This window comes from Oryzias latipes, chromosome 10 (genome assembly GCF_002234675.1).
Source record: "Oryzias latipes chromosome 10, ASM223467v1".
In the NCBI taxonomy this organism is placed as follows: Eukaryota; Metazoa; Chordata; class Actinopteri; order Beloniformes; family Adrianichthyidae; genus Oryzias; species Oryzias latipes.
This window is the reverse complement of record NC_019868.2, coordinates 27,718,045-27,745,987: the sequence shown is the minus strand read 5'-3', so window position 1 is coordinate 27,745,987 and position 27,943 is coordinate 27,718,045. Positions and strand designations below refer to the sequence as shown.

Here is a 27,943-nt window from a genome sequence, read left to right as displayed (position 1 = left end):
CGCAAGAAAAGGCCGACAACTTTTAAAACCAAGTAGCTTCCCAGTGATGCTCGAGGAGTTAGAAGCCAATCGATCGAAATCCCTTGGAGGAGTTCAAATCTGTAGAAGGTGGAAAATTCAAGATGCCGGCCTCTTCCTGAGGTCAAAGGTTAACGAAACTTTGGTTTTGGTTGTTTTGTATCCTCCGTTTCAAAATGTCGTAAGAATTATTTTTGGAAATCTTCGTGTTGTAACAGTCGGACTGATTGAATGAATCATGTTGCCACAGGTTTTACAGTGAATGAGGGGGTCTGACCCCCGAAACAGACAGGAGCATTGTTTTGTTTTTTATCAGCTCCTTTAAGGTTAAAGTGCAGTTGCTCCATAACTGATGTTTGGACTCTCCTGGATTTGAGGGGGAAATGTAAGAAAATGGCTAGAAAGCAAATTTCATTTTGAACAAAGAAATGGAAGTTTTGGGGTTTGTTTTTGTTCTTTCAAATAAATCATTATCAGCAAAAATATTAATAAAGTCTGTTTACTAAAAGCATCTATTTGAAAAGAGGGTGTTGTTTCATGTTGAGACCAACAGTGAACAGAGCAGAACTTGCAGACGACATTCCAAGAATAAAATGCACCGCAAAAGAAAAATAGGAATAATAAAGACAAACAATATCTATGATTAAAAACAATATACATAAGGATAGGACTAGAAATGTGTTTATGTTATTGTATTTATTTTTTAAAGTTTTATTAAAAATACATTAATATAGGACTAATTAAATGTTAATTTAATTATTGTTTAAAGTTTTATTGATCTACTTTAAACTTAGGTGAATGTATTTGTTTGTGTGTCTTGCGATCGTTCCCACAGTACCTGAACGCACCTCAGTGATTCGCGCGAGGAGCTTTGCAGTTACACGTCATGTCCACTAGAGGGAGCGCCAATTCCGGAGCCCACTGACAGCTAAGCTCCTTCAACATCCCGACTGGAGGCTTCAGCTCAGCCGAGCGGACCTGGCCAGGCTGCCCGGGTCTTCGCGGGCCACCTGCAGCCTCTTTTGCCGCAGTTTGGACTCGGCGGTGACGGACAAGCGTTTGGCCGCAGATGTGCGCGTCCTCCCCCGTGAGGGCATAGGCACGGGAGCATGTCTGCGCCCGGATACACCAACCGGAGCAGCTCCGCCAGCTTCGGCCAGAACTCTCCGGCGAACGGCGGAGCGGCGCCCCCCTTCCATAACGGTGAGACAGGCCGGATCATGGTGCGCTTCTGCCTGCCCGCTGGGGGGTTAGCATGTTCACCTGGAAGTTGATTGTCACTGGTTAATATTTTTAAATTATATTCCTTAAGCTGCTCTGTTGCCCTGGTAACATTATCTACACACGGCTAGCAAACTGGAGGGAAGTGGGGAGTTTATGCTAACCGGATGCTAACTGTGGCTTAAGCTAACCCAAAGGGATCAGGGGCTAACACAAGCTAGCAGGAGTTAGCAAGCCAGATTGCGCATTTGATCTTTCTCTTTCGGCTTTTCCCATCAGGGGTCGCCACAGCGAATCATCCTTTTCCACCTCACTCTATCATGGACATCTTCTACCCTAACATTAGCCAACTTCATGTCCTCTGTTAAGACATCCATGTATCTCCTCTTTGGCCGTCCTCTTGCCCTCCTGCCAGGCAGCTCCATCTCCAACATCCTTCTACCAATATATCCACTATCCCTCCTCTGAACATGTCCAAACCATCTCAGTCTGGCTTCTCTGACTTTGTCGCTAACACAGGCAACATGAGCCGTCCCTCTGATGTACTCGTTCCTTATCCTGTCTAACCTGGTCACTCCTAAGGAGAACCTCAACATCTTCATCTCTGCTACCTCCATCTCAGCCTCTTGTCTCTGTCTCACTGCTACTGTCTCTAACCCATAGAGCAGAGCTGGTCTCACCACTGTCTTGTACACCTTTCCTTTGAGTCTTGCTGGCACTTTTCTGTCACACAACACTCCTGACACTTTCCTCCAACCGCTCCAACCTGCCTGCACTCGCCTCTTCACCTCTTTTCCACACTCCCCATCACACTGAACTGTTGACCCCAAGTACTTAAACTCCTGCACCTTCTTCACCTCAGCCCCCTGTAACCTAACGCTTCTACCTTGATCCCTCTCGTTCAGACACATGTATTCTGTCTTACTACGACTGACCTTCATGCCTCTTCTTTCCAGAGCAAACCTCCACCTCTCTAGCTGTTCCTCCACCTGCTCTCTACTCTCACTGCAAATTACAATGTCATCCGCAAACATCATTGTCCAGGGAGATTCCTGTCTTACCTCGTCTGTCAGCCTGTCCATCAGCATAGCAAACAAAAAAGGACTCAAAGCTGATCCTTGGTGTAATCCCACCTCCACCTTGAACTCCTCTGTCTGACCTACAGCACATCTCACCACCGTCATACTTCTCTCATACATGTCCTGAACTACTCTCACATACTTCTCTGCAACTCCAGACGACCTCATACAGTACCACAGCTCCTCCCTCGGCACCCTGTCATACGCCTTCTCTAAATCTACGAACACACAATGCAGCTCCTTCTGACCTTCTCTGTACTTTTCCATCAACATTCTCAAAGCAAAAATGGCATCAGTGGTGCTCTTACGGGGCATGAAACCATACTGCTGCTCACAAATCTCCACCTTCTTCCTAAGCCTGGCTTCCACTACTCTTTCCCACAGCTTCATTGTGTGGCTCATCAACTTTATTCCTCTATAGTTGCTGCAGTTCTGCGTGTCACCCTTGTTCTTAAAGATCGGAACCAGAACGCTTCTCCTCCATTCCTCAGGCATCTTCTCACTCTCTAAAATCCTATTGAACAAACTTGTTAGAAATTCCACTGCTGTCTCTCCTAAGCACTTCCATACCTCCACAGGAACGTCATCAGGACCAACGGCCTTTCCGCTCTTCATCCTTTTCAGAGCCTTCCTAACCTCATCCTTTCCAATCTCTGCTACTTCCTGCTCTACAACAACCACATCTTCCTCCCTTCTTTCCCTGTCATTTTCCACGTTCATCAGCTCCTCAAAATACTCCTTCCATCTTTTCTGTACACTCTCCTGGGTTGTTAGCACCTTTCCATCTCTGTCCTTAATCACCCTTATCTGTTGCACGTCCTTCCCATCTCTGTCTCTCTGTCTGGCTAGTCTGTACAAGTCCTTCTCTCCTTCCTTTGTGTCTAACCTGTCATATAGCTCATCGTAAGCCTTCTGTTTGGCCTTTGCCACCTCTCTCTTCACTCTACGCTGCGCTTCCTTGTACTCCTGTCTACCTTCCTCAGTCCTTTCTACATCCCACTTCTTTTTAGCCAACCTCTTCCTCTGGACGCATTCCTGTACTTCCTCATTCCACCACCAAGTCTCTTTACCGTCTTTCCTCTTTCCAGATGACACACCTAGCACCTTCCTACCTGTTTCCCTGATAATCTCTGCTGTAGTTTCCCAGTCCTCTGGAAGCTCATCCTGACCACCCAGAACCTGTCTCAACTTCTGCCTAAATTCCTCACAAGTTTCTTCATTCTGTAGCTTCCACCACTTGGTCTTCTTTTCTGTTTTCCCTCTCTTCTTCTTCCTGACCTCCAGAGTCATCTTACACACCACCATGCGGTGCTGTCTGGCTACACTCTCTCCTACCACCACTTTGCAGTCAATAACCTCTCTCAAATGACCTCGTCTACATAGGATGTAGTCCACCTGAGTACTCCTACCTCCACTTCTGTATGTCACTCTATGTTCCTCTCTCTTCTGGAAGTAAGTGTTGACTACAGCCATTTCCATCCTCTTCGCAAAGTCCACCACCATCTGTCCCTCCAGATTCCTTTCCTTAACACCAAACCTGCCCATCACCTCCTCATCACCTCTGTTGCCCTCACCAACATGCCCATTAAAGTCTGCTCCAATAACAACTCTCTCTCCTCTGGGGAAACTCTGTATGACCTCATCCAACTCACTCCAGAATCTCTCCTTCACTTCTAACTCACAGCCAACCTGTGGCGCATACCCACTGACTACATTCACCATCACCCCTTCGATTTCTAACTTTAAGCTCATCATCCTGTCTGAGACTCTTTTCACCTCTAGAACACTGTTTACAAACTCCCCCTTCAGAATCACTCCTACCCCGTTTCTCTTCCTATCAACACCATGATAGAACAGTTTGTATCCTCCTCCAATACTACGTGCCTTGCTGCCCTTCCACCTTGTCTCCTGCACACACAGTACATCTACCTTCCTTCTCTCCATCATGTCTGCCAGCTCTCTGCCTTTCCCTGTCATTGTGCCAACGTTAAGAGTCCCTATTCTCAAACCTATGTTCCTGCCTTTTCCCTTCTCTCTCTGGCCACGGACCCTTCTGCCTCCCCTCTTTCTTCGACCAACAGTAGTCAAATTTCCACCGACACCCTGTAGGTTAACAGCATCGGTGGCGGTCGTTGTTAACCCGGGCCTCGACCGATCCGGTATGTCTAAAGTGTTGTGGATGATTCGCATGGTTATTTTGGCAATTTTTACGCCGGATGCCCTTCCTGACGCAACCCTCTCTATTTATCCGGGCTTGGGACCGGCACAGAGGCAACTGGCTTGCAACCCCTGTGGCTAGATTGGATTGCGCATTTGATAAATCCTAAATTATATTGCAAGTCAACTTTTACATTTTAAAAAACTTTTATCGACTCTTTTAATGCTTTCAAGAATGATAGTTTAGTCAAACAGTGAAAACACTCAGAATATCAATCTGTCAAACTAAGTCCTCGTTTGAGTTTGGGTCAAACTGCGCAGATTTACGTTTTTCTTTTGTGATTGACCAGTTGTCGTTGTTTTTTTAGTCCATAATGACTTTGATCCTCGCCGTTCAGGTCCGGTGCAGACCTACCCATCCATGTATCCGGCGTCTGCGGGCTACTACGGAGCCCCGCCCCAGCAGCAGAGCTACCCCGCCGGCTCTGCCCCCAGCAAAGCCCCGGTCCCCAGCAGCTACCACCACAACAATCAGCAGCATCATGTAGCTCCGCCATACAGCTCCCAGCCTCTGGCTTCACCAGCTCCTCCACCCTCCTCAAGCGCCCAGTACAGCCATCAGCCATTCCAGCAGACTCCATATGTCCCTCCAGGATCTTACTATGTGCAGCAGTCATGCCAAACCTCTCCACCGCAGACGCAGCCGCAGCCGCAGCCGCAGCCCACCTTAGTGCCGGCTCCCGCCGCTGGCCCCGGCGCCCCTCTCTACCCCATCGTTTCGTACCCATCTGCTCACGGATGCAGCCAGTACGGCACCCTCAGTTCTCTACAGAACCCCTCCACGCCGGGAGTCACCCAGATCGCAGCGCCCTTACACCACTACAACACAGCCCCGCCGCCGTGTGCAACAGGCGTGCAGCCGGGGTACGCTGCGGGTTCTGCTGGTCAAACGGCACCAACAGTTAACGGTCAAGGAGGGGCAGGTACGTCTGATGTTTTAGCTGTTAGTATAGAAATTCAGTTAAATTGTCAAGTTTGACATTCTACTATCAACTCTACGATCTAAACCAAGTATGTTTTTGTTATTCTCACGACTACATCATGTTTTCATGATGTCCCCCTTCAGCTTTTTTAGGCTTAGATCCCCCCAAACCTCTTCCAGCCGGGGCTCACTCTGTTCTGCGCTTCTTCTAACCCGCAGTTCCAAACAACGCCCACCAACACTACGACCAAATCCAGCAGCCCCCACACGGCTACAGCTCCTACGGCAGAGGCGGCGCAGACGCAGACCGACCGCAGTCGGGAACCCCCTCCACCTCTGTCCATTCCTCCCCACGCCATCACCAAGGTACAAAACGCAGATTTGACCTCTGAGCGCATTTCACGGACGAAGTGGTTCAAGTCGAGTGAAAACAATTGAATTTGCTGCATTGAAAATAACTGGAACAAATATTCAATCATTTTAAAATCTAAATTGAGATGGCGAGTTTGTCTTCTGAAGACTTTCAGACATTCAAAGTGTTTACCAAAATATTTTACTTTACTTTTGACCAAATGAGTGAAAATCCTCCTAAAGTTTTCTTAGTATCTGTGTTTTCTGAATTCTTCTAGACAATCGGGACGTCGGGGGGGGGGGGGGGGGGGGTCATTTTAACAGAACATATTTGATGCGTCGTCCTTTTATTTAGTCACAGTTTGTAGTAGAGATGTCCAGACACGATCACTAAGTTTGAGACTCCGTCGGAATCGGATGTCGTGTCCCGATCAGGAATGGGATGTTTATTTTACTCTCATTATTATGATCGGCGTCATATATTACAAGCCTGACATAAAAGATATAGATTCCATTAGAAGTCTAAATGGGTATTTTATTCTGGCAGATTGCTGCAGAAATACCACATGAGTTTGAGCAGGAGGCGCACAAAAACAGTCCAGTTAGCCAGATAGCCACAGATTTCCACTTCTGGGCTGAATCCCACTTTTAATAGAAGTTTCTCTATTAGTTTGTCTTAGCTGAAGCATTGACCTACATTACATTTTTCAAATCCTTTTTAGTGAGAATTGAAAAGAGAGAGAGACAGCAGTCAGTCAAGGGACCGTCTACAAAGTGCAAACTCTGGGGACAAAGGGATCAAAAATGTCTAAAACTATTGATATAAGCTAATCATGAATAATAATCATCCTATTTCTGCTACAACAATGCAATTTTTGTTAACTTTGAAGAATTTCTAATGAAGATATGGTCAAAAATGTTCAGTAGTTCTAAAGATGGTAATACTAGAGTCACCAAACTTTCTCACACGACTAATAATCACCCATTTTTACTAGTTGCACAAATTGTACTTGATTGTTAAAGTTTCTTCACAGAAGTGCTCTGTTGAAGTGTGAAATGATTAAAGACGATGACTAAAATGACAATAGGGGAAAACATGGATGTGTCTATTACATTTGTTCACTTTTGGTTCCTCTGCCAGCTGCCGAGCAGAGCAGAGCGGCTTTTTCTATTCTAAACACAATCCGTTCAGATCTTTTTTTAGTTCTTTTAAATTAAATCTAAAAGTTTTGGCGTTCCAGGATAAAACAAAAAGCACAACAGTGAACAAGCTCTATGTCAGATGAACATAGTATTTTACATTTTGAGGACCGTTTCAGACCGGACAGCGTCTGAACTTTCCTGGAAACGATTCCTGAAACGTCGAGTGACAAACATGTGAAATCCTCTCAACGGGACGACCTGAACTTCTTTCTATCCTGCTGTTTGTCAGCCGTTCACAGCAGCTGCTGAACAAACATTTTCAGAGGCGCAGGTGTGAAGCTTCAAACAAATGTTGGTGGTTTCAGGGTCAGAGGCCGCCGCCGCCGCTGCTGCTGCTGCTGCTGCTGCTTCAGGTGTTTGAGAATCACCTGTCAGCGGTTGGCGCTGCAGAAGCAAAGCACCAGTTTCACACATAGAACTGGTGCTTCGGCTGTTTTTTTCCACGTTTGTGTGTAAACTGGAGGAGACATTATTTTTTTAGAAGAAGAAAAAAAAATCTCAAATGGAATTTGTAGTTTTGAACTTTATACGTCTTTCTGGGGCTTCGTTCATTTAGGATTATTTCGATTCACTCCCAGTTTGACTTTCTGACTCCAGATAACAGAAACTGTTTTTCTGTCTGGTTTAAAAATGGCATCAATAAAAATCAGGAGTGTTATTTTAAATTTGGTTTGTCTCAAACTGGAATCTTAAGAAAGGAAAAAAAATGTTTTATTTTCTGACTTTAAGAACAATGATCATATTAAGAAAGTTTTACAAAAATGAAAATATCTTAATTTGATGTGACTAGAATCATCTTAGATCAGAATTCTTGGTCAGACATTTTCTGACCCTACAGGTAGATTGTTTTTGCCTCTTAATAGGGCTGCACGATATGAGGAAAACCTGCGACTTGCAATATTAGTGATCAATATTGTGACGACAATATAACTTGCGATACATGAACAAAGAGCAAAACAAACAAAAACATAATTTTCATTTCACTGCAACCGTTTAAAATAAAAATAAGACCCCAAATGACCCTCGTCTACACGGGAGGAGAGCGTCTAACATAAAAGAGCTCCATCTGATTGGTCAACACCCTTGAAGGCGTCCATCTGATTGGTTAAATGCATGACGGGATCTATTTGATTGGTTAAATTCTTCAAGCTGCCATAAGACTGTTTTAGCACATTTTAGGCAACCACTTATTGCAATTTTTGCACTATATGAGACATTTGTGATGTTTTGTGCAGACCTACTTATTTAAAGTAGTCATAATTTAGTCATAATTTTCGTTTTGGACACTTTCGTCAGCACAGCTGCTGTGTCTGAAAAGTGTTTCTTTGGGTTTTTGCTGAAACTGTTTCTTTGCAGGTTGAACTTTAGTGGAAGACGTTGTGTCTTCTCGGACTTTCTTTCTATTGCATACACACACACACGTGCACACACCCACACGTGCACAGAGCTGACGTATTTCTTCTGAACCCCCCCACCCCCCTCCTCCCCACAGGCATGCAGTATGGATATGTTGCTAATAGTGGAGCTAGCTCAGCTTCTGCCACCACCTCAGGCCCGGCAGCAGCACCCTCTTCATCCAGCTCTGATGAAGATGATGATGAGGAGGAGGATGAGGAAGCAGGTCTGCTTTCGCCTTTACCCCCCCCCCCCCCCCCTTTGCCCCCTCCCCTGCCATGCGCCTGAACTGTCTGCATTTCCTCCGTCCGGTTCAGTGTTCTCTCTGAAGCTCTCCATGCATTTCTGTCCTCTCCTGTGAAACGTCGTCATCTGTTGCTTCCTGACCCGTCAGCCTTCTTTCATTTGTTGTTGTGTTTGTACCCGGTTCTGCTGTTTGGAAGCCAAACCCGGGCAGCACGCGAGCGTCCGGCTTGGGGCTTTCTGCTGGGCTGCATGGTTTGGTGTGACCCGCTGTAGCACCCGTGCCGTGGTGTCGCCCGTCATCCGTCGCCCGTCATCCATCTGGCTCTTTTCTCATCATCAACGGTTGAGCTTTTGGTTTGAGCTGAACCGGATCCATTTCTGTTTCTTTGAGGATGACAAGGTGCGGAACACAATCTGCAGATTGACAGGAAAGTTGGAGAAGAGTTTTGTTCATATTTGCAGCTTTGTGATTCTGTGGACACTTTCATTTATGACTGAGAGTGTTGCCTCGGAGGAGACGTGGGCTGTAGAGACGGGCCGGCCTGCGCCACCTGTTTGGGTTTGGAATGCAAATGTTCCTCTGGTATCAGAAGTGCGGTGGTGGTTTTTCCTCCATCTCCATAAACCACAGATTTATCCTAAATTATGGAAACTTTCAAGAGCTTCTGCTAGTTTCAAGTCTGACATCGACCAGATCGAACAGGTAGCACAAACTTTGGGTAGTTTGAAAGACATTAGCGTTTTAGAAATGTTTGTCTCTGATCTAATGTCTTATTTATCTGCAGCACTGATGTTTTAAACCAGGGGGGTCAAACTCATTTTCCCTGAGGGCCACATCAGCATAGTGGCTGTCCTCAAAGGGCCAGATATAACTTATACATGTAACTAAATGTAATGAAAAATAAATGTAACTCCTTAATTTTAAATTAATTTTTTTATTTATTCATTATAACTTTTTAAAGTGAGAATTACGGCTGCATAGAAAACATATGTTTGCTTGTTACTTTAGCATAAATCCTTTTAAATTTTTTCCGCTTATTAAAACCCACATAACTCTATTAATAAAGGATCAAACTGTCCAAGTGAATAAAGAAAAATGACATAAAACTATAATTTTTAATAAATAAAAAAAATAATTAAATAATTACAACTGCAGCTACACATAAATAAATGTAATCAACGAAAAAAAAAAGTATTTTAAGAAATTACAAACTTTTATGCTCTCGTGGGCCACATAAAGTGACATGGAGGGCCACATTTGGCCCCCGGGCCTTGATGTGTTTTAAACGTTCATTTTAAGGAAACACTGACTTATCTGGGGCAGGTGAGGCCTGCAACTCTTTAGGTGTTGTTCTGGTATTCTTGTGACTATTGGGGGTAATATTTGTTGATTTGCTTCTTCACTTGTCCGTGTTTGTCTTCTCATTGTGGTTCTCCAGAGTCCCACAACAGATGAAACGGTTTTATAATCTTTTGATTAATTATTGGGTCTGAATCTCATCAAATGAGGATCTTTTGCTGTTTTTTTTTGTTTTATCGGGCAGAGGTCCTGTTAGGACAGGTGAAGCAGAGGCAGTCCCAGGTGGGACTTCATATCCCAGCTGGGTAAAAATGTTTCAAACAAAAGAAGCAGTTTCTATGTTTCATGTTGGTTTATCTTTTTCCAAGTGGTTCCACCTAAAATGATGAGTTTATCTGTAATGTTCAGCTGTGAGAGACAGAATGGAAAACCACATAGTTTGAATTTTAGAGAATTTATTTGTAAAATGGATCTGAAAAAAAAATTTAGGTCCTAAAAATAATCCAAACTTTTGTGCTCAGAGAGCTGTTACTTCATCTTTTAGAAGCTCTTCTGTCCTCCGCTAGTTTTAAAGTCATCTGTTTGAACTGTTCAGCTGTATGAAAGCACCTGTCCCCACCCGCTTAAACAGTCAGACTGCAACCCCTCCACCTAGATCAAGACCAAAGAGCTGTCAGAGGACACCAGAAACAAGAGCCTAAACCAGACTGGAACAAACCCATCTACTACAGACAAGCAGCTTGGAGAGAAGAGATTAAATGTTGGAGCAATGTTTTTTTTTTTAAATGGATGAAGATTACCAACGATCTCCCTCCACCTGGAGCTCCATGAAAGATCTCACCTGGTATAACAAACGATCTGGAGAATGTGCGGGAACCAGTCCAGGACTCCATGGAGGAACGGGTCAGTGACCTGAAGATAGCTGGAACCGCTGTGACAAAGGTTTACCATGGATACGATAAGATAAGAGTCCATTGCTATTTGTGGATTTTGTCTTTGGCAGCTCTTGAGTCAGGAGGAATTACAGAAAACGACCAAACCTGAACAAGGATCTTAAAGAAAAAGGAGAAACGGAATTGGGGAAAAGAGAAAAGTGTAAAAGAATTGCAGAGGAAGGTGTGATGCACACAGCATGGATTCAAACCCTGCAGATCCAAAGGTCCTCCTGCTTAAACCAGAACACGTCCAGAACTGTTTAAAGTTCTCCAGAAACCACCTGGAGGCACCAGAGGCGGACTGGGAGAAGGTCATGTGATCAGACCAAAACAAAACGCCACTCGCCGTGTTCAGAGTAGGAGGAGGAGGAGGAGGAGGAGGAAGGATGCGGGGTTGCATCCCAAACCCGCTGTGAAGCATGGGGGTAGAAACATCATGGTGTGGGGCTGCTCTTCCACAGAGGATGACTGATCCATCGATCCATGTGCGATGAGGGTTTTCAATCATCTACGGCATTGAGGGTTAAACGCGGCTGGGTCTTCCTGCCTGATGATGATCCCAAACACATCACCATGACAACAAAGAAGCAGTTGCGTTAAAAAGCACCCCAAGGTTCTGGAGGGTTCTAGCCCGCTGCTAGAGCTCAGTCCCCCTGTCTGCTGCAGGAAACCTTTGACCTCATGACTGAAAGCAGGCTTACATCCCAAAGGATTGAGGTGAACTTCAGGTACTCACCAAATACCCGTTTCTGTAGAAGTCTTTGAAAATCAGACGATTCTGTCTCTCACAGTTCTTTCAACATCTCAGACCAAACGTTTAGCAGAATCTGACAAATACTTTTCATGTTCCGCTGTGTGATATCAATAATTACTTTAAAACATGGTTTAAAGTTTGTGTAGACTTAGTTTCACGTGTGACCAGCATCCAACCGTTCTCTGACCTGTAAAACCGTGACGCTGAAACGACCGTCCTTTCATGAGCGGGGAGAGCTCTGTGCTGCTCTCAAACGCCTCCCTCCCTGCTCCTCTCAGGTGACCTGCTTCCCCGCCACAGGTGAACAGGTGTTTCAAAATAACCCCTCCCCTCTCGGGGCTCTCTCTCCGCTCTCCTGTGGGACTGATGGTATATTTATCTCATGCATATTAGATTTTAGGAAAAGTACAGACATACAGTTTGTGTTTGAAAAAGTTTAAACTCTGGAAAACTTCCTAAAACAGTATTTGAAGACCCACTCCCATCGTCACCTCGTCTTTTAATCATGATGATGCCGTTTTTAGTCGAATTAAAAAAAACCTGTGTTGTTTTCTAGGACATAGTTTCTGCAGAGCGGCTAAAGTTCATTAGAAATTAACCTCTGTGTTGTTGATGGCAGCGCATTCGGAGGATTGATGATCTTTCCGCACAGAATCAAGGTTAATAAGCAAAGTGGCCCAGACCATAACCTCACCTCTGCCATGTTTGACAGAAAAACTGCATTCTTTATTATTGTGTCTGTGAATATTGAACTGCAAAGCTCTGCAGTTTGTCTAATGCAGTGTGGACCTGACAATCCTGTGGAAAGTCTGATTTTTAGGGGTAAAACAAAAAGATTTGGGTGAGTTTTAGGACATTCCAGTGACCTTTTTGGGTTGTTTCTTCATTCCACAGCGGCAGGAACAGCTGTGGTGTCGATTCTTAACACGGAGACCCGACACTCGCCTCTTGTTGTGGCTGACGCTCACGTCGGCTAATCTGACCATAACCCACTGTGTAAAGGAAGTCTTAACTGTCCGTAATCTGTCTTAAATCCACCGAGGGGAAAATGCTTTGAGGGCAGTCATTTAGCCGTGTGTCGGTTCTACTCCCTCCAAACGGGTGGAAGAGGCCAGGCAGCAGCAGCCGTGGAATAAGAGGAAGGCTATGCTTTTGTGACCCCCCCCCCCATGGGAAGCATAATCCTGCAGTATGCTGCTCAGATTTAGTGGGAGATAATTGGATCTGGTTCTGTCCAATGAGGTCCAGCCTGAGGCCCCCCATCCTTTGACCCACATGGATTAATGGCTTCATTCAGAGATTTTTTTTCTCCCACAATTCTTTGGGAAGCGCACAGTTTGGAACTCGTAAAAGCTCTACTTTCCCATTCTTTCTCTGTAAACCTCTGAATTGCTGCTGACCTGGAGGCTCCCGGGTTTAAGTAGCCTCACTGTGATGCAGGGATTTTCAAAATAAAACCTGATGCAGCTGTGCAGTAAACTGATGCTGGAGCAACATTTCTGTCTGTTCTTCACTCCACAATGTTCATTTTGGACATTTATTCACAAAAGTGCATCTTTTTGAACTTTTTGTCAAGTTAAAGTGGAATTAAACTTCATTTGCACACACCAGTGTAATTAAAAAAATACACGTGAGATTGTGCAGGATGGAAGGCCTTTAGGAGCTTCAGTTTAAAGAAAAATTTAGAAAATAAACGTTTTATTTTCCCGGTTGGTTTAAGAAATAACTAATTATTATCACACTTAAAAATGAATAAATGCAAACGTGTAAAGAGAATAAAGTTCAAATAATCCCCAGATGTGACCAAGAAAATAACCATTAGAAATATTCATGTTTTTTATTTTGTTTAGCTGATAGAGCTGCTGGAGACCATTCATTCAGATGTGGAGCTTTTTTAAGCCTCAAATGGTGTGAAGATCAGCCCAGACCTTCTAAAATCTGAAACCTGCCTCTTCCTGTTATTTATTCTCTTTTTTTTCATGACATCAAACTCAGCTTTTTTCCACTGCTTCCATCGACCTTTGCTTCCCGTTTGCAGGATTTCCATGCATTTGTCCGTTTGTGTGTGATTTAGTTGATTTCATTTTCTTCAGTGTGTGTTCTGTTTGGTTTCTCTCAGGCGGGGAGACCTCCTCCTCCACCACCGGCAGCGCCTCCCCAGCTCCAAACAGTTACGACTCTCTTGAAGGCGGCAGTTTCCCAGGTCGACCTCCGTCACATTTCACAAAAAACACTCAAGTTAGGAAGAATGTGTTTGTTTGTTTTTTTACAATTTTTATTTCACGTTTAGCTATTTTTCTTATTTATTTGAAACCTTTCCAATCGCTCATTTGTTAGAAATACGTGTTCTAATAGTATAGAGCTGCTGCGGCGAGTCATGAAGCATTGAAACGTGAGGTTCTGCTTCGTTTGTGTGTTGTTTTTCTCCCAGATCCCAGCTGCTCCAGCGACATGAACAACCAGCCTCAGCCCTACAACAGCTACAGTTACCACAGCATGCAGTCGGCCTACCGCTCAGGACCAGAACCCCCCCCGCCGCACAACATGTACACCCAGCCGACGTACCCGCCGTACTCTCAGGTGAGGCTCCAACCAAAACACGCCGTTTCCTGTCACCCCCCCCTTTAATTTTTATTTGTAACCCACCTGGTTTGAGTGACTGAGATGTTTAAGGTGGTTCTTCTGGTTTATGGTTTTTTTAAACTGAGCTTTGAACTAATATGTGTGTTTGACCCCCTCCCATCTCCGCAGCCTTTTCCTAACCTGTCCCAGCTGTCTGCGGCCCTGGGGGGGCTGAGTGGGGTTCCGGAGCTGGAGGTGGAGGCTCTGAGGCCCGTCAACCTGCTGCAGGAGAGGAACCTGCTGCCTCAGAGGCCGCAGGAGGCCCCCGAACCCAACCTGAGCCCCGACCTGAAGAAGGTCAACTGCAGTCCGCAGTGAGTGGAGGCCGATGGGATGTGAAGCCGCTCGGACTGACGCTCTCCAGGCTGTCTGGTAACGGTGTTTGTTTTATGCTCCGCTTGCATCAGGACCTTCAGGTGCACCCTGACCAGCATCCCACAGACGCAGGCTCTTCTCAACAAGGCCCGGCTCCCCCTGGGTCTGCTCCTCCACCCCTTCAGAGATCTGCAGGTACCGTCTGGGATCCCTCTCAGTCTGAACGCCCTGTTTGTGTTCAGGACGTAAATAACCCTCACCGTGCATCACTTACACATCCACACAAACCAGCAGGAATAACTGAAGCCGCCATTCTGGACTTAGTGACTTTTTTTTTTTTGCAGCTGAAAGGAAATTCTTCTCGTTGATATGATCGAAGAATTTTAACTTTTTGTTCTTTTTAAGGTTGAAAAATGAATAAAAGGCTGAAAAGCTTTTATTTTTGTTGATAACATTGGATTCAAAAGGTATTTATTTTTCTGTCAAACACATTAGCTTCTATCATAACCTGACTTCTGCTGTTTCAAAAGAAATTATATTAGACATTTTCATTCTTATTTTGAAATACCTGAATAGTGTTTTATTTTGAAATCCCAGTGTGTTTTAACATAAATTTAAAAAGTTTGCTGCTCCGTTCTGCTTACATCAGACGATGGTTTCAGCCGCACCATCACTCAAAAACGAACAAAATCAAATAAGAAGTGAAACAAAAGTGGAATATTTTTCCAGTTTTCCAGCTCAAAAACAACATAACTCAACATAAATCCAGAACCTACAATAGTTTTCACTGTTAAGATCAAACCTTCAAAAATAATTCCTAACTAAAGGAAAGAGATGACGAATTAACCGAGGCGTCTTAAAGCAAAGCAGCACATTTGACTGAGTTCAGCACTGAAAAAGCCTTTAATCCAGCCACAGTGATGTCAGTGAGGATGATGCTGATGGAGGCAGCGGCTTTGATGAGGAAGAAGCCGCGGTTTGTTTAAAATACGTGTGAGCCGAACGTCTGACAGCATCAACTCCCATTCGTTTTTGTCACTGGTCGTACGTCAAAACGTGCCAACAACATCAAACATTTATTGCGTGCTGATTTAAAAAAAACAGATACTCCACCGTCTCTGTGATCCATGAAACCTTCTGCCCCGATGGAGCTTCTCACATTCTAGAGTTTATTTTAAAAAAAGTCTTGGAAAAACTCTTGGATTGCGTCAGAAATTCCTCGCGTTTGCTAATAAATCCTGTGTCCTAGAAATTACCCAGAAGTCTCTGCAAAAAAAGCCAGTGAGCAGCGATGCTCACTAGATTGACTGAATATAGACCGAAATACTTATGAAAAAATGTATTTTAATTTGTTTTCTTTTGAAATAAACCATCCATCTTCAGAGCCCAGTGGAAACACGAATAATATTCATGTTTATTTGGGAAAATTTTGCCATATTTGGTGTTTAAAATTTATAAAAAAGAACAAAAAAGGAAATTGTATTGTCTCTCACTATTTGACGCAGCCTTAATGACTGCATTAATCCACCTGGGCTGCTTTTCATGTCACTATTCTATTTTTGCTGGTTTAAATGACGGAGAAAATGTACATTTTTGAAGTCAAAAGTATCAATGACGCAGAATCTTCAAAGCTGCTTCTTCCTGGTCCTGTTTTAACTGTTTAGTTCTCTCTTTTTTTCTCCACAGCTTCCTTGTTATTTTTCTTTTCCTGTTGTTTCTTCTGTTCTTCAGCAGTTCTAGTTCAGGTTCTTTCCTGCAGAAACATTGCTGCGTCTTCACTGTTTCAGCAGTGAGATGGGGGAAATCTCGCCCGCTTTGCTCTGTGTGGAGATAGTTGCCGCGGCGACAGGCGGATGAGCAGAAGTGCAGAGCAGATAAACGGATGTATATTTGGAGCCGGCACTGTCAGAAGGGTGTGAAGTGACAGAAGCAGCAGTCGCTCTCAGCGGCCTGCTTGTTTTCAGTCTCCCCGAGCAAAGAGTTTGTCTTTAGTTTGAGCAGCGAACGTCCCGGGTTCGAACCTGTTCGGATCACAGAGATGATGTGGAGGAAGACGCTCTTCATCCCTACCGTTTCGCCTTTTCCTGCTTCCCTGCCGGTTTCAGTTTTGGCTTCATAAGTCATTTCTGAGGGAATAAACTGCTCTTTAAGTCTCCACTAAAAACAGGATGCAGCATCTTTTCCTGACAGTCATGCTCTTATTTTGTTTTTCATTTTGTATTTCCTGTTTCCTACATTTTTAAAGAGAGAGAGTTTTTTTCTCCAAACTAATTTACTTAATTAAAATAAGATTTGAAATCAAACCGGATATGCGGGACGATAAATTGAATCAAATTAGAATCACGATCTTATGAATCCTCATAGAATCTCCGCAGGAATGTTGCAGCGAAACTCTGTTTATTCTAAAACAAAACAAAAAAAGTGAATCTTTTATTACTTGAACAGTTTGAATAGAGTTTTTACATTTAAAACTATAAAAAAAAAAAGCGCCTGTTGCATGAAAAGGACAATAAATTCTCAAAGAAAAACAGCAGATCTGATGAAAAAATGCTGCATTTCTTTATGTAAAGATCAAATTTGATTATTATTTTAAACTCGTCCCCGATTGTCTATTAAGTGAATATTGTCTTTTTAGAAAAACTTTTTTTTTAAAATGGTCTGGGGGAGTTTATTTTGCGGGCTTATCAGGCTCTCAGGCCACCATCCTGCTGCCCGCCCAGCGTATATTCTACGCCACAAATATGAGCGTTTTTCATCGATTCATAGCAATTTGAATAAAGAAATACTCAGAAATTCAATTTCGATCTTACATTTTGTTATACATCATCAGAAAAACGCCACAAGAAGATGTTTCTAGAAAGGTCGGTCGTTGGTCTTTAGTGTTTAATTCTTACTCTTCTTCTGTTGAGATGCAGTATAATTTAAATGAGGTTCATGTTATTTAAATCCAACTGCTGCAGTGAAATGACGACGATGATGTTTTAGTTGTTTTTTGTTTGCCATCTGTAGGCATTTCTTCATGGCAATATTGATCACTAATATGACATATCCCAGGTTTTCCTCGTAGCGTGCAGCCCTCCTGGGAATTCTGATTATTTTACGGAAGCTGGAAGTGAAGCACTTCCCAGTTGAGAAAATTCCCAGAAAGAGGAAAATTCCGAAAAAGCAGGAACTGCGTCAGAGTTCAGCCTGGAGGCTTCAGCTGTCTGCACAGGCACAGATGGAGGGACCTTCTGCAGAGTTTGAGGGGAAAACGATGTGAAAATGTTCCAGCTTTTTACGTTTTTACTTAAATAAAGCTTTTTTTAAAACCCTTTTAGGATGATTGGAAAAGAACATCAGCTCTTTTTCTTTCTTTGTAGATCTGATGAAAATAATTCGATCTGTTCAGCAGCTTTTATTTTTCTCCTTTTCTCACCCTCTGCAGCAGTTGCCGGTGATCACGTCCAACACCATCGTGCGGTGCCGCTCCTGCCGCACGTACATCAATCCCTTCGTCACCTTCCTGGACCAGCACCGGTGGAAGTGCAACCTCTGTTACCGGGTCAACGACGGTACGGCTCCAGGCGAGGCTTTTGTGCTGCTCTGCAGCTTTTCTTTGTAATTTTCGGTAAATGGCTTTTGTCTTCCCGCTCAGTTCCAGATGAGTTCATGTACAACCCGGTGTCTCGATCCTACGGCGAGCCGCACATGAGACCAGAAGTCCAAAACTCCACCGTGGAGTTCATCGCCTCCTCCGATTACATGGTGAGACACGTCCACTAGGGGGAGGCGTTGTGCGCGGTTCAAACAGAGGGGCCTGCAGAAACGGAGCAGCTTTGCCGTCTTCTCCATCAGGAAGTTTTGTTTTCCTTTCCATTTCCAGCTGCGACCTCCTCAGCCGGCCGTCTACCTGTTTGTGCTGGATGTGTCCCACAACGCCGTGGAGGCGGGATACCTGAAGGTCTTCTGTGATTCGCTCCTGGAGAATCTAGACAAGTGAGTGCAGATCCTCCGCCGTCTCACACCTGTCCCTCTGCAGACGTGCTGACGGCGGCGCGTGTGTTTCAGGATGCCCGGGGACTCCCGCACCAGAGTGGGCTTCCTCACCTTCGACAGCACCGTCCACTTCTACAACCTGCAGGAGGGGCTGTCTCAGCCGCAGATGCTGGTGGTGTCGGACATCGACGGTACGTCGGTTCTCCACGTATACAGGAGGGAGCAGAGGAGCAAGTTCAGACTTGAGTATTATTTTTTACAATAAATCCATATTTAAGAGTAAAGACTCCTAGTGTTTGACTGTTGAATGCAGATTTCTTTTATTTTGAAGTCAAACGCTCTTCTGTTTCCTTTCTGGATCTTTTCTGCCAAAATATATTTGTTTTTTTCTTCATATTTTCTTCTGCTAGCTTGAGACAAAGCCGCTTTAAGAACGTCAGTTGTGGTGAAGCATTCAGTAGTTTTTCCAAATAAAACTTCCTTCAGAATCAGAAAAATAAAACAGAAAAAAATGTAGGTTGTGCTTTTTTTCTCTGTGGTACCAATTGTCAAAATAAAAAAGTGCAAAAAAGTCAATTAATCTAGAGCGTTTAAAAAAATTTTTTTAAGCAGCTTTCAGCAAAGTTTCATCATCCATTGCGTTCTGCTCTTTAGGAAGATAAAAGATTCATAATTTTAAACTGCGATTTGCTGCAAATGTGCATAAAAATCAGGTTAATTGGCAGAAGTTCAGAAAATGTCAGAAGAAATTTCTCCAGTATGTAATGTTAAGAATAAAAACATGCTTCTTAATGTAATGAGAAACATCCTGAACGTGATGAGAAGTTGATTAAAATGTTCAACCTGCTTATGATGAACATGTTTCTCAATTATCTAGTGTTTACATTGAGAACGTCCTCTGCAGAGGATGGAAGTTTGTGCAGCTTCAGGTGTTCTGATGCTCATGCTTAATAAAGTTGTCTAAACGGCAGAAAGGTGGAGGTTCATGACGCAAAAGCCTTCAGGGTTTGTGTTGTTTTGCAGACGTCTTCATTCCGTCTCATGACAGCTTGATGGTGAACCTGAAGGAGAGCAGAGAGGTACGTCTTCCCGTTCTGCTGCGAGCTGTGGAGTGAAGGAAAAGCAGAGCGGCGCTGCTGAAAGTCCGTTTGTGTCGTCCCCCTTCAGCTGGTGAAGGACCTGCTCACCTCGCTCCCCGCCATGTTCAGCCAGAGCAGAGAAACCCACAGCGCCCTGGGCCCCGCCCTGCAGGCCGCCTTCAAGCTCATGTCGCCCACCGGCGGCCGCGTCTCCGTCTTCCAGACTCAGCTGCCGTCGCTGGGCGCCGGGAAGCTGCAGTCCAGAGAAGACCCCAACCAGCGCTCCAGCACCAAAGTGGGTTTCTCTGCCGCTGCCAAAATTATTATTATTATTCTATAGGAATTACTTTTTACATGGTTAACAGTTAAACTACAAGCCTCTTCATTCACCCTTTCCGATGACTCATCAGGTTTTCATGGACAAAAAAAAACTTAACACGGCGAGCCAAGTTCCCCTTTTGACCCGCCTCATTGGCTGAGTGACAGCTAAGGTGTTTTGGTTTCTTTAGTGAATTTTAAAATATTTTCTAAGAGCCCAATAAGAGGTTTTACCCCCATTCCTTTTCTTTTTTTACATAGTTTCTCCTGCTGTGATGTCATCATTTTGAGGGGGGGGGGGTTGTTGCTAAGTCAAAACTTCCTTTTCACTGGGTGCCAGGTGGGTCCATATTGGAATCTGTCTGTTCTGACTGGATATGTTTCCGTTCAGGGGGTGCAGCACCTCGGCCCCGCCACAGACTTCTATAAGAAGCTGGCTCTGGACTGCTCGGGACAGCAGATCGGAGTGGATCTGTTCCTGCTCAGCTCGCAGTACGCCGACCTGGCCTCGCTGGGTAAGAGCTCCTCATCCTCACTACTGCTGGAAGCCACCAGCTTCCTGCTGATCATCCACCTGCAGACCAACAGATCCATGAACGTCTCTGTTTTCCTCGTCTGAGCTGGACTCTGGATCCAAACTGTGCGACAGGATAGCTCTGATGTTGCTGCACCGCTAATGTGGAGAGGAGAGAGTATTAAACGATGGATGATGGAAAGGTTTTTGGATTTTGCCTAATGAAACAGGCATATTTATAGTTAAAAGGCTACTGGGAAAGCTTTGAAAATGGCTCAAAAGATGATTGGAGTGGAACTTTAAGTTCTACATTAAATACATTGAATCAGAATAAAATACCATTTCTTTTTATCTTAAGTCAGTCTTTGGAGTTTAGTCTGCTGTTGGTTTCTCTAAAGGAACTCCTCTTTTTTTTCCTGCAGCTTGTGTCTCCAAATATTCAGCGGGCAGCATCTTCTATTACCCCTCCTTCCATCACGTCCACAACCCGGCTCAGCTGCAGAAGCTGCAGAAGGACCTGGAGCGCTACCTCACCAGGAAGATCGGCTTCGAGGCGGTCATGAGGATCCGATGCACTAAAGGTGCGCCCGCTTCCTCTCTGCTGTTCCGTTCGGTCGGGTCGGGTCGGGTCGGGCTTTAAAAGCGCCCCCTCTGCCTTCAGGTCTCTCCATCCACACGTTTCACGGCAACTTCTTCGTGCGCTCCACCGACCTGCTGTCTTTGGCCAACGTGAACCCCGACTCCGCCTTCGCCGTCCAGGTGTCCATCGAAGACTCTCTGGCCGACTCGTCTCTGGCGTGTTTCCAGGCGGCGCTGCTCTACACGTCCAGCAAAGGTGAGCTCCTCCCCCAGAACCTAAAGCTTGTACAAATATTCTAAAAACACGGGTCTAAAACTGACACCCCCAAATGTTTGACAGCAGAAACATCGTTACAAATGTTGCTGTGGTTTTTTAATGGTTTGAGGAAAAACAACTGTTTCCTACAAAGAAAGGGACTTTTTAAGGTTTGACGAAGGAAAAAGAAGGAATTTTCATTCTAAACAGTACGTACGAAACGTTAGAAAAACACACAAAAATCATAAAATTACCCAGAAACCCCTCGACAGGAAATGAGGTTTAATGGTTCAGACGGTCTGAAAATCCTAGATTTGATCAAAAGTTCCGTTTAAAAAAAAAAAAAAAACTAATAAACATTTCAAAGTAAAATCAAACCGTTTCTCAAAAGAAAAAACAGAAGTATATTGTTTTTGTGTGTCTTTCTTTTATGCTGCAATCAATGAAAAAGAATCTAAAAAGTAATTGTTTTAAAATGATAAAAGTAGTATTTTTAATTCTACAGGGAAATGTCCCGTAACTTTAAGAAGTTTCACTTTAGCGTCTGGCTGGTGATCAAACTGGTTCATTCAGATCCCTATTCTGACACCTATTATGTTTTTATGAATGTGAAATAACTAAAAAATTGGGGTTTAGTGAGTATTTTCTTTTTCTTTTTATAAATATATATATATTACATTTAGAATTTCGATTTAGGAAAAGTAGGCTGATGACAGCAGTTTCTCCCTTTCACATATTTATAGTTTATTTATCTTTGTTTTATGGCTTGAAATAAATAAAAGCATTATAAATGGATGTATTTATTATTACTGAATCCATATTATTTAGTTGTTTGAATGAAATATGAAGACAGTCTGGACTGTTGACGGTTCCCCTGTGGTTGCAGGAAAGCGGAGGATTCGAGTCCACACTCTGTGTCTGCCGGTGGTCAATCAGCTGAGCGACGTTTACGCCGGAGCCGATGTCCAGGCCATCACCTGTCTGCTGGCCAACATGGGTCAGTCCGCCTTTACCTGTCGGCCCCACCCTCTTAGATTTGGACTAAACAGAAGGCAGGTCTCTCCAGAGGCTGGTTTAACGTAGGACTGTCCTTACCGACTGTGGAGAGGAAATATTTGTAAATTAAAGTCTGAATAACATTCAAGTTAGAGTTGACTAGTTAATACATTTTGTAAAATCAAAAAAAATATTTTTAGAATTATGCATAACATAAAAAAGAGGACAGTAGCTTTTAAAACGCGCAAAACTTAGATTTTTTTTTAATCTGGTGTATTAAAAACTCAATGAGTTTAAAGGTGGAAAACCTTCTCAGCTGATCTCCTGCATTTAAGTGACCTTTTAAAGTTCACTCTTTAATGACTAATGCATGAAGTCCACTCACCTCAGTGCTGGATTAACCCTTGTTCTATCCTAGGCACTTTAACGTTGGGAGTTGGGTCATCTAGACCCACTAGACGGTGCTCTGAACCTTTTTTCTTCAATGATTTGTGATCTTCACTGGTGTCCATGGATTACATGAAATCTTTCCACCTTTATCCACCTTTGTCATGGTAGGGAGAACACGTCAATGGAAGGGGGGGTGGGTTAAGATGATTTCTGCTGGACTGGTTTAGGAGGTCTGGCCTCTGGAGGAGCCGTTTGGCGTTTGGCTATGGGATGTTGCTCTTTGTAGTTGAGAATCCTACAGGTGGAAAAACACTGACGGGATCTGCAGACTGTTGATGTGGGCCGACCGTGTCAGTGCCTTTGAGAAAAATGTTGAGGCGTTACTTAAAATGGATATTAAAAAAAAAATAAAATAAAAGAAGCTCAAAACTTTTCTCTGTAAAACAACAATAATTCCATGAAACTCACATCCGTTTTCAAATCCCAGCCATCGACCGATCCGTGTCCTGCAGCCTGTCGGACGCCCGGGACGCGCTGGTCAACGCCGTGGTGGACTTTGTGAGCTCCTACAAGAACAACGTGTCCAATCTGCAGCAGTCGGGTCTGATTGTTCCCAGCGTCATGCGCCTCTTCCCGCTCTACATCCTGGCTCTTCTTAAAGAGGTGAGGCTGTTCAAATCAGACCAAAAAACAGCAGAAGTATAGCTGTAAAACACAAGAGCTGGACGTTTTTGAATAATCAAATGTTTACGTGATGCTTATTTTCTTAAAGCCAAACTTGTTAAACTTAAGAGCAGATTAGACGTCAGAGGAGAGGGTTCAATTCCTTCATAAATGAATCGCATTGCATCTAAAAGAAATGGGAGAAAAATCATTTAAGGCGTAAGATTATCAACGTTTTGCTCAAGACGACCGTAAAACCAAAAGAAAAAGTTCTGAAATCTAACATTAACATTTATCTTCAATTGCTGAAAATGAAACGAGTCAAACGATTCCAAATTCCACTTTGGAAGCTTTTTCTCTCATTTGCACTGAGATGATGATGATGATGATGATGATGATGATGATGATGCAGATCATGTGAGCATGAATGGAGCAGGTAGAATAGAAAAGGGGGCCGAGTGTAGAACCCTGTGGGACACCAGCAGAAAGGCGTGCCTGGATACCCTGAAGGTTCACGTCTGGAAAGCTGCAGGAGGGACTGGGAGAAAATGTTTGAATCCAGGGAACGTGAACATCCACATCTGGAGCCGGACCTCACAATGGACCAGACGGCTGTCGGAATGCTGCGTCGGGTTCTTAACGGGCCTGTAAACTGTTTGCAGAAAGCCCTGCGGACCGGAACCAGCACGCGGCTGGACGAGCGCGTCTTCGCCATGTGCGAGTTCAAGACGCAGCCGCTGCAGCAGCTCATGCGAATGGTTCACCCTGACCTGTACCGGCTGGACAATGTGTCCGACCAGGTGAGTCCCACCGCACGGAGACTCACCTGCTTGATGGGAGGATCCATAAAGTGAAATATTCTAAAGTCAAGGAGTTCTTGATGTTTGGATTCCTGTGAGTCTCGTTGTTTGTGTGCAACCTGCAGGGGGCGCTCCATCTGAACGACACAACAGTTCCTCAGCCTCACCTGATCCACCTGTCTGCCGAGAGCTTCAGCAGAGACGGAGCGTTCCTCATGGACTGTGGAAACGTGAGCTTTCAGCATCGCTTTTATCTGCCAATGAAATCCCAGCGCAGTGAAATGATCTCAATTCATTTTTAGTTTGTGAATTATGATACTGAGATCAGTTCCTTGACTGTTTTTTTCTCTAGAGTCAAATTCTTTAGAAAAATGTTTATGAATGGATTGAATTCTGTCAAAAATGTCCTGAATTAAACCTTCATGTTTGATGTTAATCTACAACAGATTTAGACGCGTTTACAGTGACAGGATGTCTGATGCTACATTGAAATGTACCAGGTTTACATTTTGTGATCAGACTTTGGCTCCTCGTGGGATTGTGGGTAAAATCCAGCTGTGTTTTCTGCTGGTGTGTTGAGGGTTTGGTGTCCTCCTCTTCCTCCAGGTGTTTTATCTGTGGGTCGGCAAATGCTGCAGCGAAATCTTCATCCGGGACGTTCTGGGGTGCCCCAACTACGCCTCCATCCCCCCCAACATGGTCAGTATTTATCCCCGGAGTCAGAGACGGGAAGTATCTATTTTTTTTTTCCAGTCCGCTTGTTTTGCTGTGGGATGAAGAGGAGCTGTAAGTCTTCAGTGGGGCTGGAGGAAGGCCGTAAAGCGGCATCGGTTCATTTTTTCTTCAATCTGACACATCAGCAAAAGGACTCCTTTTAGTGTCGGCAGAGTTCTCGCTCCTGCTGCTGTCTGCACTTAAACTGCAGCGTTTCTAAACCGTTTCTGCTCCATAATGAGAATTTTCAAAAAAAAACTGAAGGAGCAAAGCAGATTTGCTGCTTTTCTTCAGCGAGCCTCTACAACAGAAAATGTCCCGTCTCTTTTGAACAGCAGCTCCATGAATCCCTCAGAATTAGCCGTGTGTTGAGTCATGACAAACACGCTGCTGATGTTCAGGTTCTCCTCCTCCTCAGAGTCACATTCCTCAGCTGGAGACGCCCCTGTCGGAGAGGGTTCGAGCCTTCCTGGACTGGCTGCAGGACAATCGGGCGTTCAGCTCCACCGTTCATGTCATCAAGTAAGATCGTCTCTGGATCTCTGCAGAGAAACTCTGTCGGCTCTTTAGACGGTCCTGCAGGGGATCATCTCAGGCCACAGCACCGTCACTTCCTTTATCCAACCGTCTGAGTCGCAGAAATCCCTCATTTAAAACAAAAAAATAACTGTAGCAGTTAGTCGTGACCCTGCTCAAAGTGTACCAAGTAAGAGCTTCAGAAAATGGAGAAGGTGTTTGAGGACGGTTGTCTCTCGTGGAAACTTTTACTGTCGCTCTTCTCTGTAATCTTCTCTCTAATGTAACGTGGATTAAAACGTTAACGAACGACCAAGAACAAGGTGAGAAAGTGCAGCGGGTTTCTTTGTGCTGTAAGTTTTCTCATGTGAAAATCCCTTTATTAGGTAAATGTACACGTACACTTTAGCTAGACAGAACTACTACGCTACTCAAAGTACAGGAAGCGTGTATTAGCATGTGGCTAACAGATGCTAACGATGGAGCAGCGTCTCACCCATGTAGCATCAAATGAATCTTTGTTTTACTGCTTTTGTATTGCTAGTTAAATGAAGACATGGTGGTGAATCATCACTACTTGGAGCTGTTTATCCTCTAAAGTATTTCTCAGAGGAAGTTTTCTCATCCTAACTGCTTCTTCTTTTAATCCACCTGAAATCCCATAATCACTAATCTACTGATCTTGTGAGAAGGATTTTCACATGAGAAAATCTTACAGCACAAAGAAACCCGCTGCACGTTCTTGTTTTGGCCGTTCGTTAACGTTTTAGTCCACGTTACATCCGTCATTTTTTTTTTCTATTAAAGCCTCTAAAAAAATGAAAGTCCCGCCCCGCTGCCTCGCCGGGTTTGGCCTTCAAATTACGGCCAATCAGATCCACCAGAGAGGTTACCGCCCCCAAGTGACAAACAGTCAACCCAAGGGGGGGCGCAGAAGCGAGGATTGCAGCCGTAAAATGCGGGTCCCTCGGTTATCTTTGCGCTCCTTCAATGAATGGCAGCCAGGAAACGCCATAACTTATGCTGAGCCCAAACCTCTGGTCTCCATTTCTGAGTCTTACTTGCTGCACACAGGTTCGAACCCCTTCTGCATGGATCAGCTAAAGCTCTGAATGAGCAGCCGCCTCCCGTGGGCGTCTCGGCCGGATAAATCCAGTCAGGGAGCAAATGATGGTCCTGGACCGGGGTCCGCTTCAGTGTATTCAGACGGAATATTTGTTCCTGATCATCGGGGGAAACGTTCTCTGGTTGACTAAATGTGGACCATAAAGTCTGCGCTTCGTGCAGGAATCCGCCTCCTCTGCGGCGCTTGTGCTGCAGGCTGATGTGGAAAGTCTCTCAGAAGTTCCTGATGAATAATTCACGGCTTCATGCATAATAGACGGTCTGCTGTTCTCTGCTGGTTCTGGGGTCATCGTGTTTGTCGAACGTCTTCTCCGTGTTCAGAACCAGAGAGCGATCCCTGCTGGACCCGGCCCGTCCTCATTGTTCCCGTTTGTCCTGGCTCGGGAGGCACGCCTTTGTTGTTTTTGTCAGCGCAGAAGCAGCAAGCGGATGTTTGTGTGATGAGGTTTGACCAGAGATAAAAATATCAGAAGCTTCACGTTTCCTCCTCACTGGAGAACTTTGTCTGAAGCTGGAAAAGTTCTGTTTGTTGCTTCTGGATCCAGACATGAACACGTCGTGTCCAGCTTGGATTGCATGTTGTTTATTTGTGTTGTTTTGGTGGAACATCAACACATTTTTAAAGTGGCGATGGAAGTTTGTGGGATTTTCTCTTGTTGTTCTGATTTTAAGCGTGTTTTTGTGCGTTTCCTGCTGCAGGGACGACGCCTCGGCGAAGGCCGCCTTGTCCCAGCACCTGGTTGAGGACCGCTCCGATTCCGCCTCATCTTACCAGGATTTCCTGCAGCACATCCAGCAGCAAGTGTCCAAGTAGACTCGCGTTAGGGCTCCACATTCCTGAACCCTGATGGAGAAAAGACTCGTAGAGCGGAAGCTAGACTTAGACCTGGTTTAGTCCAGGGGGGTTTCCTCCTTTCTTCTGATGGTCTCATCCCAGACACGGACCAGCGTGGATGGAGGTTTGGAGGATCCAGCTTTTTCTTACGACCCGAGTTTGTGGAAAAGCGCCGCAGCAGCTTGTTGCTGCATCAGAACCACTGTTGAAGCCCCTTCTTTTCCACCCGGGTGAAGTCGAGCCAAGAAGAAGCCACTTTCAGACGTTTGTTTTTGTAAGCCTGACATGTAGCTCGTCAAGTTTTTTTTTTTTTTCCTTCAGTTTTGCCCTCTTTTCCACTTCACCATCAAAGCTCTCTTAAAAGCTTCTGGAGAACAGCAGCAGAAAACTCGATCATGACTCGACCGGATCTCACCGCCTCGCTTTGGCTCCGCCTCTCCTCAGAGCCACCTCTGGATTTGTCAATCTCAAAATGCCACATCTGTGAAATATGTTTTTTTTTTTCCAGACGCTAGAAGTCGCGTTCTCTTTGTAACTACTGAACAGAATCTTTTATGTGCGATAATTTATGAATTAGCTTATTAAATAAATAAAACAACGAG

The 27,943-nt window shown here is 44.5% G+C and overlaps 1 protein-coding gene across 2 annotated transcripts; it reads left to right on the top strand.

The window, feature by feature from the left end:
- Positions 1-915: 915 nt before the first annotated feature.
- On the top strand, positions 916-27,943 carry LOC100529189 (protein transport protein Sec24B). 2 transcript variants are annotated; one of them, XM_004073670.3, is made up of 24 exons: positions 916-1,221; positions 4,874-5,458; positions 5,677-5,823; positions 8,504-8,632; positions 13,761-13,844; positions 14,073-14,221; positions 14,393-14,577; positions 14,671-14,773; positions 18,006-18,132; positions 18,216-18,325; positions 18,444-18,556; positions 18,629-18,747; positions 19,580-19,635; positions 19,724-19,930; positions 20,345-20,468; positions 20,890-21,048; positions 21,129-21,302; positions 22,189-22,299; positions 23,176-23,351; positions 24,014-24,151; positions 24,277-24,381; positions 24,758-24,850; positions 25,284-25,387; positions 27,206-27,943. In XM_004073670.3, the coding sequence occupies exons 1-24, from the start codon at positions 1,128-1,130 to the stop codon at positions 27,318-27,320; spliced, it is 3,507 nt and encodes a 1,168-aa protein (XP_004073718.2). In that variant the 5' UTR covers positions 916-1,127; the 3' UTR covers positions 27,321-27,943. The 2 variants fall into 2 exon arrangements, with proteins under 2 accessions (XP_004073718.2, XP_011478856.1); XM_011480554.2 differs by lacking the exon at positions 8,504-8,632.

What these genes read in the sequence shown, in the direction of transcription:
- LOC100529189 (XM_004073670.3), top strand. Translation starts at nt 1,128, where the DNA reads ATGTCTGCGCCCGGATACACCAACCGGAGCAGCTCCGCCAGCTTCGGC. An exon ending in GGCGCCCCCCTTCCATAACG is followed by an intron (nt 1,222 to 4,873) that starts GTGAGACAGGCC and finishes CTCGCCGTTCAG; the next exon opens with GTCCGGTGCAGACCTACCCA. An exon ending in AAGGTCAACTGCAGTCCGCA is followed by an intron (nt 14,578 to 14,670) that starts GTGAGTGGAGGC and finishes CGCTTGCATCAG; the next exon opens with GACCTTCAGGTGCACCCTGA.